At 37.4% G+C, this 12127-nt stretch overlaps 1 protein-coding gene across 12 annotated transcripts in view; it reads left to right on the forward strand.

The window, feature by feature from the left end:
- PLEKHA7 (pleckstrin homology domain containing A7) overlaps window positions 1-12127 on the forward strand; it is a 291612-nt gene that overhangs the window by 259052 nt on the left and 20433 nt on the right. For all 12 annotated transcript variants that reach the window (XM_067540688.1, XM_067540693.1, XM_067540691.1 and 9 more), the window contains 6 exons: window positions 369-437; window positions 613-693; window positions 2294-2443; window positions 3613-3714; window positions 8845-8953; window positions 9762-9994. In XM_067540688.1, the coding sequence (XP_067396789.1) occupies window positions 369-437; window positions 613-693; window positions 2294-2443; window positions 3613-3714; window positions 8845-8953; window positions 9762-9994 (744 nt within the window). The remainder of the gene's footprint in view (window positions 1-368; window positions 438-612; window positions 694-2293; window positions 2444-3612; window positions 3715-8844; window positions 8954-9761; window positions 9995-12127) is intronic.

Consider the following 12127-nt stretch of genomic DNA (forward strand, 5'->3'; position numbering starts at 1 on the left):
CCCTGTGTCACATCATTAAACAGCCTAATTTAATGAGTTGGTAATCCTTTGGAATTAGATATCGATATACCGTTATCATATTTACAAAGATTTCTATTTTATGGGAAGTTTTTTGTAATAATTCTACTTACACATTTTCTTCTCATGAAGAAGATAGTATCGATATGTTACATTTATACAAGTTCCACAATTTATTTAAAATTTCTTATATTTCAAAGGATAAGCCCTTTAACATTTATTTTTAGTGTTAATAAATCATATAAAGTGTTGGCTCGAGCATATAACAAAACCTTTTCTTTATCACTAAAACATAATTATACTTCACTTTGCCACCAGCCTTATATATATTTAAACCTTATTCTTCTTAGGTGACAGGGCGTGATACACTAAAAGAACGAAGTACAAAACCTGTCAAGATTGCAGAGAGTGATATTGATGTAAGTATCAAACATCAATTCAAAACCCTGTCAAATAGTTATTTTAGCATTTAGCTGTTTCTGTTACACTGTATTTGTTTTTATTCTGATCCAAATGAAAACGAAAATCTTGCTACAGAATAAGGTTTTCTTCCTTTTTTTAATCTAATTTATATGTATGTGATTTTATTTGTAGGTCAAGCTAAGCGTTTTCTGTGAACAGGACGGGATTCTACAGGACTTGGAAGACAAAATAAGAGCCCTTAAGGAAAATAAAGTAAATACAATTTAATTTTAAAATAATAATCATCATAATTCTCTTGGCCAAAACTTAGTTTCTCATTCAGGCTTTTGGGACTGCAAACTAAGAATCAGATTATTGTAATGTACCAATAGTGTAATAATTCACTTTGGACAGTATGTATAACTTTTTTTATTAGAGAATGAAAATGGTATTTGTTTTGAGTGTTACAGAAAAATAATGTATTTGAAAAATATACTTTTAAAAAAGTTTCAATAATGCATATTTAAAAACTACTCATTTATTTTTATGACACATCCATTACAAACTTTGCTGAATGCACATTTCCAGAATAGTTTTGTTTTTCTTTTTAAATTGACAATGTCAGAGGGCTGAGTGAATGAAGGGGCTCAATCGCTGTCATTTTTCTAAGACAGTTAAAAGATTAAAAAAAAAATCTAACTAGATAGGCAACTGTGTTCTCACAATTAACAATGTTTCAAAACTTGTGCTAACAAGAACCATATTTAGATACCATTGTAGCTAGTACCGTTGTACTAGCATTATGTAAAAGGCTATAAAAATGAGGGAGCAGATCCTGAGTTACATTGATGTGGCTAAGCCAGTTTACAACAGCTGAGGTTCTAGGCCCGAAGGTCTCAATCCACCCTGCAATAACTTCTTCGACCTGTTTGCTGCTAAGACCCTCTTGTTCCTTGTTCCGACCTTCTTCCTTTCTTCTGCTTATATCCCATGTAGAATTCACATAATAAACATTAACAAAGGGACCTTTTCTTCCCTTTTCTCTTGTCATTGTATGTATATAAAACTAACATTTTACTAGCTCTGAGCCCTACCTACATACTGTAGAGCTGCTGAAATTAAATGTGCTCATTAAAATGAATATCTGAATGTAGTAGGTAAATTAATTTGCATTACAGGTTGGCGTATCTGCCAAAAGGTATGGATAATTTCAGAAGTAGTTTAGAAAAAAACCTTTCTAAAATGAAACTGCTGGCCAGTTGCAGGTTTCATTGGAGCAGACTGGAACTAGCTTTTGCTTTTTAATTGGAGTTCAACAGAGAATATTGTAACCTAATTTATCTATATTAGTGAATAATAAACAACCTGCTTAAACAAACTTTCTGTCTTATGGAAGGAATATCATAACACACAAATGATGGAAGGAATTTTTGTCACAGATGCAGTGGGTTGTTGCACAGAAACTAAACATGAAAAATTTCATCCCCATTGGTTAATGTTTTTGAAAGGTACAAACCAGTGCTCAGTTTATAATGAAAGAGGTGCTGGGGCTCAAGCAATTTTTTTACATCCATAAGTGATGCAGCAAACCTAGAGGTGCTGGCACAAACTAAGCACTGGTATAAATAACAGGGATTTGTAGTGGCAATTGTGTTGCTACTTAGCAGTACTCAGTAACAACCACTACAGTGACAACCCAAAGCTTCGCACCTTTCAATAATCAGTTTCTTCTTTGTTCTCTGAGTAAAAGGAAAATCTGTGATCCTAGTGATTTAGAGGAAAGACTTGAGAGGTAGAGAAGAATTTTCATATTCTTAATAGTAAATCACTACAGACCCCTACAAATGTAAGTCTCTTGCTCTTTTTTCTTTAGGACCAATTGGAATCTGTTTTGGAGGTTTTGCATAGACAGATGGAACTGTACAAAGATCAACCACATCATGCAGAAAACATTTCTTCCCAGCAGAGACTTTTGCAAGAGGACCTCATTCATATTCGGGCTGAAATATCCAAGGCATCAACCGTATGTATTCAGTGCTTCCAAAGCAATGTTAAATGAAGTGCTAGACTAAAATTAATCTTTTTTCAGATAGAGGATTAAATCCTACAAAAAAACTCAGATAAAGTACAGAATGTGAAAACAAACCCTGCAGCTCTGTCCTTTGGATGGAGGTCTTCAACTGCAAATTTTTGTTCCAATCTCCACTAGCTATCTAGGTATAAACTAGATTCCCTGGAACTTTTCTGGGACGAAAAAGGAGCTTGGTCTTAACCTTGAGTATTTGCCAAAATTCTCTCTAAATTACCACAGCCTAATAAGAATAAACTTTATTAGAGGCACCACATCAAATTAATGTTATGTTTCATTAATAGGCCACACAAGAGAGGAAATTTTAAACCCACCTACCCACTCTGTACTCAACCATATAATTCCTAACTCCTACAACACGAGGCAAGTTTTTAGAAAAGTGCCTTTAAAATTGCACTTACAAGTCTTGTGTGTAATTCGAGTAAATTAAAATGTCTGTCATTTACATGCACATATGCATTGTTTTATAACTGCAGACAATGCATTGCTTTTATGGGCTGTGTTGAAAAGTTATATACAGGTGTGTAAAATCAAATCATCTTTCACTATTTTGTATCAGATAGTAGACTGTACAGCTGCAGATGTTAGCCATAATGTAAGTAACTTAAAGATGCTCTGGTGGCCCTGACTCCAGAATGTCAGAAGGAGGCAGTGGTGAATTTGCACCAATGTTTTAGAACTGTCTTAAAATAGTATATTGTTCAGTTTTACACATTACAAAAGTAAAGTGAACAGGTTACTGAAATTAAGTTGTCTTCCTTCAAGAGTTCGTATCGTTGCCTAGATTCCTTTGAACTCCTGCTTTGCCCTTAAATAACTGATAGAGCATTCTGTGTCGTCATATTGTCAAAACATTTCTAACTAGAAATTCTGGGCTCTGTCTGTGCATGCTGGCCACAATCCAGTAAAGCATTTAAGCTCATGCTTTACTTTAAGCTCATACCATTACATTCAGTTCAGAACCAATCATTTTTTTTTCCAATAGAACAATCTACTTCTTAAGTTAAATATGCTTATTTGTTTAACTGGATAAGGGATAGACTGCTGCATGCCTTTTATTGCTTCTAGTAGGGTTGCATTGAAGCCTTTCTCTTTGCCAACAGGAAATGGAAAATGCCTGGAATGAATATCTGAAATTGGAAAAGGATGTGAACCAACTGAAGCAAGCTTTACAAGAACAGATGAACAGATCATTTTTTCCTCAGGTGAGTCTGTTTTCAGGTACTATGTTATTTTTGTTGAGATCTTGCCTGAACTTGAAAATAATTAGCTCCTGGGAGGAAATCTCCGGAATGCTTGCTCTGCGTGGGGAATGCTGAAGGGTTCCCTGCCTGCTGCTCCTGCTGGAAACATCCAAAGTCAGTAAACTGTACCTCAGCGTACCTGGCTAGCTTGAGTGAAACACATATTTATCAATCTCAAATTAGCGTGACTGTTAAATACAGAAACAATCATTTGTCTTTTTGTTTTTAAATTAATTTTGATACTGGAAATTTAACCATGCCATATAAATATAATCTCAAGCAGGGAGACATGCTAGAAAGAAGAGCCTGTAATGGAGAAGCACTGGACATAGATTAACATTTGTAACAGGAAAATAATTAGCAATTCTGCAGAAGTTTCTTAGAGAATTAACCTTTGGTTGAAACCTAGAGTATGAGATTCTGCTAACAATAATATTGGAGAGTAAAGAGAACTGAACAGAAAAACTCTGTTTCCTAAAATGTCAACATCTATAATTTAGAAGTGGAAAAAGAAGTTAGAAGAGTTACCTGCCAAATCCACTGGCAGGGCAATAGTATTAATGCAAACTCTTTAAGAACATACATAAATGGTTACCATTTACTAACACCATGCTGTGGTATTTAAGATATAGGAAGTAACTCCAATCATACTGTTCAGGCAAGGTTATCCTAATGAGTGTCCCATGATTAAGGTATTGTGTTTACTGCTGCAGATATTTGAAACTGCCTCCAACAGATCCTTGTTATTCCTGAACTTAGAATAAACATCTAGGAAGATATTCATTTGCTATATGCTTAATTTCTAATTGCTTTCGACTCCTGGCATTCTTAACCCTCAAGTCTCAAATAACTCCTACATTCTTTTGGCTCATAAAGTGCAAAAATGGTGGTAGCATAGCAATGAGTGTCTAGCTTCATTTCCAGGGTTGTAAATGTTTGTCATAACATTGTGTCTGTGCAAATTTGTCAGTATTTTATTACATACTAGCATTTTGACATTAATAACTTCTTAATTTAGAAGTTTGTGCAGGACTTCCTAGTTTTCCATTTATTTGATCTATCTTTGTTGATTCATCTATCCACTTTTAAGAGCATCAGTCACTGATGTGCTATTTTCCTTACTTATTCTCTGTCATGTTGGGATATTAGTGGATGGTTATGTCTGCAGATCCCTTGTGAATTGAAACAACTATTTAAAGCTCATCGGTGATTGAAAGATACCTGGGTTTTAAACCAATTATTTAATTTTGAATCATGCAGGGAGAGCGCTATTTTAATCTGTCATTCTTATTTGCAAAATTGAATGTGGCATACAAGATTTTTTTCTACATATCTCTTGTTTGTAATTATTGGTTTTTATCCTTAGAACAAGGTATGTTGTTGAGGTAGTTTTATATTCATCTTTACAAAGCATTATCTTAGACAAGAAAACAAAACCAACAACGTCAGTATTCATTCAAATCCCTGGTTATTTATCTGTTGCCCAAGTTCATTTTCTGTCAAATCAAAAAACAAGGAAATTACCACTAGTCATATGTCCATACACTTTAACAAAGGTCACAATTTCAGTTATGCATTTGAACATAGTGAGGAAGTGGGTTTGTACATTGTAGTTGGTTATACAGTCTCTCTGGACCCTCCTTCAATATCTCTATTCCCAATAACTCTGTTCCCAATAAATGGAAAGGATGGGGGAGAATTGCATCCAAAATTGTTTGAGTTTCTGGTAGTTCAACTTTGAGGGCAGCATTTTCTCTTGGTGAACATCCACTGGCTCACAGAGGGACCTTTGATCCGATAAACCTTAGCAGGACTCCAGGATTGGAATGTTAAGATGTCCTGGGGGCAGGGAGGGCATGGATAGAGAGTGACATCAACATTAACATGGAAAGTGGGTGAAGCAGGGGTTCCTAATGGCTAGTTCAGGTGTCTAGCATAATTCCCAAGCTGGTTTTCTGATCCCTCCCATTCCATGTTTGTTTTTTTCTTTATCTTTCACCAATATGAAGTGCTTCTTTCATTCCTTTCTGTCAGAGCAATGATGGGGCCGAGTGATGTCTTTCCAACACACACTGTCTTGTACCAGCTCCACGGCTTCATTCATCTTAAAACTTTTTTGTTCTAAGTCATTCTTCACCATGTTTATCCAACTTACCCTTGGTCTTCCTATTCCTAGTTTCTTGCACTTAGGTATGTATCACTATGTATAATATCCTTTCTAGGTCCATTCTTGACATGTGTCCAAACCATCACAGTCATCTTTCTGGAATCTTCTATAACAGCATTATTTCTTGCTGTAGATGTTTTCCTGTGTCTTCCTTTATTTTCCACAGTCTTGAATCTCTCAATATTCCCTTCTGCCAGTTCATTTCTGCAGTCAAAATCTTTCATTCGTGGACAGTCAGGACTTGGAGAGAAGTAGAGTCACCCTGCAGGTAGTAACCAGAGCTGCTGGGGTCAGTGTTGCTGGCAGGCTGCAGCTATACACAGAACATCAAGGTATGACCTGTGTGCTGCATGGCTGTTTGTGAGGAGCCCACCTTGGGAGCTACAATAGCAAAGCATTGTGAGGCACCCAGGGTTGCAGGGCAGGTGGTGACACAGCCCCTCACTGGTCTAGAATGTCGTATCTGGCTTTCAGTTTGTCCAAATCATCAATCTGAGTTCCTGGCATTTTTTCTATTGCTCTCAGCGACCTGGGCATGCTGGAATTAACTTAGATGTGGCTTTTTGTCAGTTTTAGCTTCTGACTTATATGTTTATCCTGTAGTTTTATCATTCTGAATTATGTTTCTGTGCTGAAAAATTAGAGGAAATGATTTATCTCCTCAAACCAACTTTTCTTGCCTGGCACATGAAGTATATTTACATCTTTTTTTTGATAAACATTAGTCTTTGACTGCTCATATTTTAAATATATATATTCAACTGTTTAACTTTCTAGACCTAATCCAATTTTGGTTCATAATAGTCTGTTTGCTTCAAGATTTACGTAATAGGAAGAAATAACATTGAAGATTCTCCCTTATTCTGCACACTACTTTACACAGATGGAAGGTGCATTTTTTGAGTTGGTTCAGAGTTTTTCTGACTGGTTACCCTTTGATATGTTCACTGCAAATCCATCACTCAATATCCTGCAGTGTGATTCTTCACAGGAAGTTGAAGTGAAACATGTGTGATTGTCTAGTTTGTGTCTTGATATCTTTCAAGAAATGTTCCATCTGTCCAGTGAGTCTACTACTAGCTATTAACATTCTCCATTGTTTAAGTGTCTGGTTCCTTGACACTTTAATTTCTGATACATAGCCTAACTGAATATACTTTTCAGCTCCAAGAAAGCAAATGTGAAGCAATTTATCTCCCTTCCCTATTGCTAGGAGGTATAGGTGCCCATAACAAAGTTGTCTTTTCTTCCCTGGCAATGCTATGTTATATGAATTAATTAGATGATATTTTTCAACCCCATGATGGATGCTGTGTTGTCAGGTACTTTTGAATGGTCCTGAGGCTTAATTTTCTCAATAACCCTTCTACTTCACTAACTACGTGTACAGGAAAAATTGTAAGTTCTACTTAACTTTTTCCTTCAGTGATGGAGATGTTAAAAATACCACAACCAGGACATTGACAGCTTTCTTACTAAGCTATGAATTGTCATGTCAGTTTTCCCAACCAAAAACAGACAAAAGTGGGGACAGGAAATGGGAGGAAAACAGAAAGTCTTCTTATGGTCTAGTGGTAAATTAGCAGTGGTTGCTGTCTACAAAAGTTAAGTTTTCAGAACAAAATTCAGCAAGGTTTCAGCGTGCAGCAGTTTATGCTAGTCTGACTTTGGCTAAATGAGTTTTAGGCCTTTCCCCTGGGTTCTAGAGTAATAGTTCATAGTCCATAAATACATTCCAGCAGTGTTTCCTTAACTATTGAAAGCTGAGCCCCTCTTCAGGAAGATGGAACCAGTCACACTCCCTGTTAATGCTGCCATGTGTTGTTAATTTGCATGTCCTTCCCCTATGCTTTTACAAACAATGGTTTACAAACCAGCAGGACCTACACAGTTCAGGCCTCTCTGTACCTCCCTGCTTCACGCATCACCTCTGGTTCAGGGCCTGGGAGATGTGGTGTTGTGGGTAGTGTTGGCCACTCCTCTCCTCTTCTGGGGGCTGGCAGGCTTGTCGGCAGGTGGGATGCAGGGAGACTGTAGCAACTGTCCTGCTGTGAAGCTTCAAGCCAACCACGTGCAGGAAACAATGTCAGTGAGACACCAAAATCAGTGGTCACTCTGAGTAGATTAAATAAACCTTCATAAGACAAGTGAAATATTTAACAGTGGTGACATTTAAAGTATCATCATTAGCATCTGAGTTAGCACCCATTGAAATGAATAGGGCGGTTCACATGCTCAGAGCTCTTTTCAGATTCTATGTAAACTCAGGCCCATTTACTTGTTTTTTTTAATTTGTTTTACATTCTGAAGGTTAAAAGCTAGCGGCTCTCTTTTTTTTTTTTTTAATTAAAGATGGCACTCTAGAGAACGATTAAGAGGTAGGTCTGTGCTCCCCTTGCCTGCCCGACATATCCATGAACTTTGGGAAACACTGCCTATTACTTATGGCTCCACCTGTAGGTAGGACATGTTGGTTGATCCTATTTTCACAACAGCAGTAAGAGAAGCCTAATCCTTGCTCTTACTTGAGAGTATTATTTAATCTACTTCCAGACTCCTAGGCATGCATGCAAACTTTGAAACCCTGGATATATTTGGACATCATAGGCAGGGGTAGGCACCAAGGTCATAAGGAAGCCAATCTCTGTTTGAACATGTACGTAAAACTATTTAGTTGATCTCTTCTCTGGATGGTACTCTGTTCCCACCAGAATAGTCATGCGAAAGACTGTCATATATTGAACTGGATGAATTAAGATGTTAACAGCTGTGTAATGCCCAGTTTTTTCCTGTAATCTTTCCAAGCCATGCAGCCTGTGTTCATGTCACTAAAATGTTTGGTTCAAGCTAGCTATAATAAATGAAACTGAAGAAATTTTGGGATTGAACTGATCTTTAAAATCTCTCCTCTTACTAAACATTAGGAGAAAACACAAATGCAAAAAGATTTATGGAGAATTGAAGATGTTACAGCTGGCCTAAGTGCAAATAAAACAAATTACAAAGTCATAATAGACTCTATAAAAAATCCAGGTAAGAGAAATTGAGTCTCCTTGTCCCAGTAACATCATCCTTTCTCACAGGTATTTTTTGTACTTATTGATGGAATCAAGAAATGCCAAGGCATAAGAAAACAAACAAAGGGCTAAGTTAGCCAAACCTGAGAAATTGGTGTAGTCTCATAACTCCCACTCTCACTAGCACAGTTGCTATTCTACTCACTATCTGACAACTCCTCCCACCCCCATTCTGTCTGCATTTTCCACTTGGTCCTACCTCCTCCCCTGCCTGCACTTCACACTGTTTTCCGTTGTGGGGACTAATTGGTGAGCAGGACAAATAGCCTTCTGTTGTAGGAAAGGGTGAAGTGAGAAGGTGCATATGATCTGCATACTAGTCAGTTTTGTTAAACTTCACAGAAAAGAGCCAGTATGTTGGGGAAGTGCAAGTCAGTTGATGCTTTATGTAGATTCAGTTTGTAGCATATGCATAAGAATATATTTATTAACTTTATTTACCATCTATCTATAAACAGAGCAAATTTGTTTTGACATCATGGAGCTGGGTATTAACTCATTTTATTACTTCAATTTAAAAAAAAAAAAATACAACTATAGACATGTCCAGGTCCAGGGGTTACGGATGTTTTATGGCATAGCTACAACATCATAGGTTTTTACATCTTCAAAATATAGTTCATTGTCAGAATGAGGGAAGTGAAAGGTTTTTCAAAAGCCAGTGCATATTATTTTGTGTGATGTTCTTGTGGGAAAAATGTGTGCTCTTGATGTACATTTAGTATCTATACAACTTTTAACATATTTACCTGTTTCTGCCATAGAGAGAAAAACGGTGCCTTCATTTTCTCAGCCTATAGTGCCTTCATTATCAACTTCTCTCACAACTATGGAGAGCAAACTTTCTACTCAGCAAAGTCCTCCATCTAGTCCTATTAAGTCCTCTTTGGAGGTTAGGCTGTTTCCACAGCCTTATACTCAGCCTAGAACACAGTCTCAACAGCTGAAAAAAGTTGAGCATCCTCTTCAGTCACCAGTGAAGCTCAAGCCAAAAATTGTAAGTATTACTATCATGAATTGCGTATAAATCTGCTGCTCTCACTACCATTGTATCTAAGGCTATGTCTGTACTGATGGCGGCACAGTTGGTGCCACCTGATAGATTCACTGGGATCGATTGAGCGGAAGTGGAGACCCACTCAATCGACCCAGAAATCGACACTGCTAATCCACCCCCACCAGGAAGAGTAACGCTGCGTCTACAGGAGGGCATTTCCCACTGACACAGCGAAGTGAAGACGCTGCAATAAGTAAAGTTAGGAAGTAAACAGTACTCTATGTAGCTTGCGTATCTCCCGTTGCCTGCCGCCAAATTTCACGGCAAGTATAGACATAGTCTGCATGGCTAATGCTATATGTGAAAACATTTTGTAAATAATCCCTTCCTTATCAATGTGAAGCTGAGCCCACATTGCAGAATTTACACTGGTAAAAAGAAACTTGGGCCCAGGTTCTCAAATTGCCCTGAATCTGTTCACAGTTTAGAGTTTGACACTGAGCGTATTACACCTAGCTTTGTGTCTTCATTAAATGAGGTTCACATATAGTTCTAATTGTGACTATGGAAGGCATTCACCAGTAAATACTGCACAGCATAGAGACAAAATAAAGGGATTTCCAAGTTGTACATAGTTGGATGCATTCAAATTAGCAGAGCCTGATGAAATTCACCATAGGGGGTACTTAAGGAATGACCTGAAGCAATTTCGGAACCATTAGCAATTATTTTGAGAACTCAGGGAGAACAGGTAAGGTCCCAGAGGACTGGAGAAGGGCAAACATAGTACCTATCTTTAAAAAGGAGACCAAAGAGGTCTTACAGTTCAGTCAGCCTAATTTGGATATCTGGCAAGATACTGGAACAAATTATTAAACAATGAATTTCATAGAATCGTAGGACTGTAAGGGACCTCAAGAGGATTTCTAGTCCAGTCCCCTGCATTCGAGGCAGGACCAAGTATTATCTAGATCATCTCTGACAGGTGTCTGCTCTTTAAAAATCTCAAATGATGGCAATTCTATCATCTCTCTAGGCAATTTATTCCAGTGTTTGTTTACCCTGACAATTAAGAAGTTTTTCCTAATGTCCAACCTAAACCGCCCTGGCTGCAGTTTAAGCCCATTGCCTCTTGTCCTATCCTCAGAGGTTAACGAGAACAATTTTTCTCCCTCCTCCTTATAACAATCTTTTATGTACTTGAAAACTATGATCATGTCCTCCCTCAGTCTTTTCTTCTTCAGACTAAACAAGCCCAATTTTTTCAATCTTTCCTCAGGGGTCATATTTTCTAGACATTTAATCATTTTGTTGCTCTTCTCTGGACTTTTCCAATTTGTACACATTTTTCCTGAAATGTGGCTCCCAGAACTGCAATTGAGGCCTAATCAGCATGGAGTAGAGCAGAAGAATTACGTCCCATGTCTTGCTTTCAACACTCCTGCTAATACATCTCAGAATTATGTTTACTTTTTTTTCAGCAGCATTACACTGTTGACTCATATTTAGCTTGTGATCCACTCTCACCCTCAGATCCCTTTCCTCAGTACTCCTTCCTAGGCATTTCCCATTTTGTATGTGTGCAACTGATCCTTCCTTCCTAAGTGAAGTGCTTTGCATTTGTCCTTATTGAATTTTATCCTCTTTACTTCAAACCATTTCTCCAGTTTGTCTAGATCATTTTGAATTTTAATCCTGTCCTCCAAAGTACTTGCAACTCCTCCCAGCTTGGTATCATCCACACCAAACTGGGAAGAGGTTGCTAGCATTTTGGAGGACAGGATTTGAATTCAAAAGGATCATTACAATTTGGAGATTTGGTCTTAAATCTACAAGATGAAATTCAAAAAAGACAAGTGCAAAGTACTTCATTTAAGAAAGAAAAATTAAATGCACAACTCTAAAATGGAGAATAACTGGCTAAGTGGTAGTGCTACTGAAAATAGTGGGATTAATAATGGATTACAAATTGAATGTGAGTCAAAATGTGATACAGTTGTGAACAAGACTAATATCATTCAGGGGTGTATTAACAGGAGTATCATATGTAAGATATAGGAGGTAATTTTCCCACTTTACTTGGCACTGGTGAGGACTCAGCTGAAGTACTGTTTCCAATTCTGGGCACTACAC

The sequence above is a fragment of the Emydura macquarii genome, unplaced genomic scaffold, assembly GCF_026122565.2.
Source record: "Emydura macquarii macquarii isolate MOO-44397 ecotype Brisbane River unplaced genomic scaffold, CSIRO-AGI_Emac_v2 contig_587, whole genome shotgun sequence".
NCBI lineage: Eukaryota > Metazoa > Chordata > Testudines > Chelidae > Emydura > Emydura macquarii.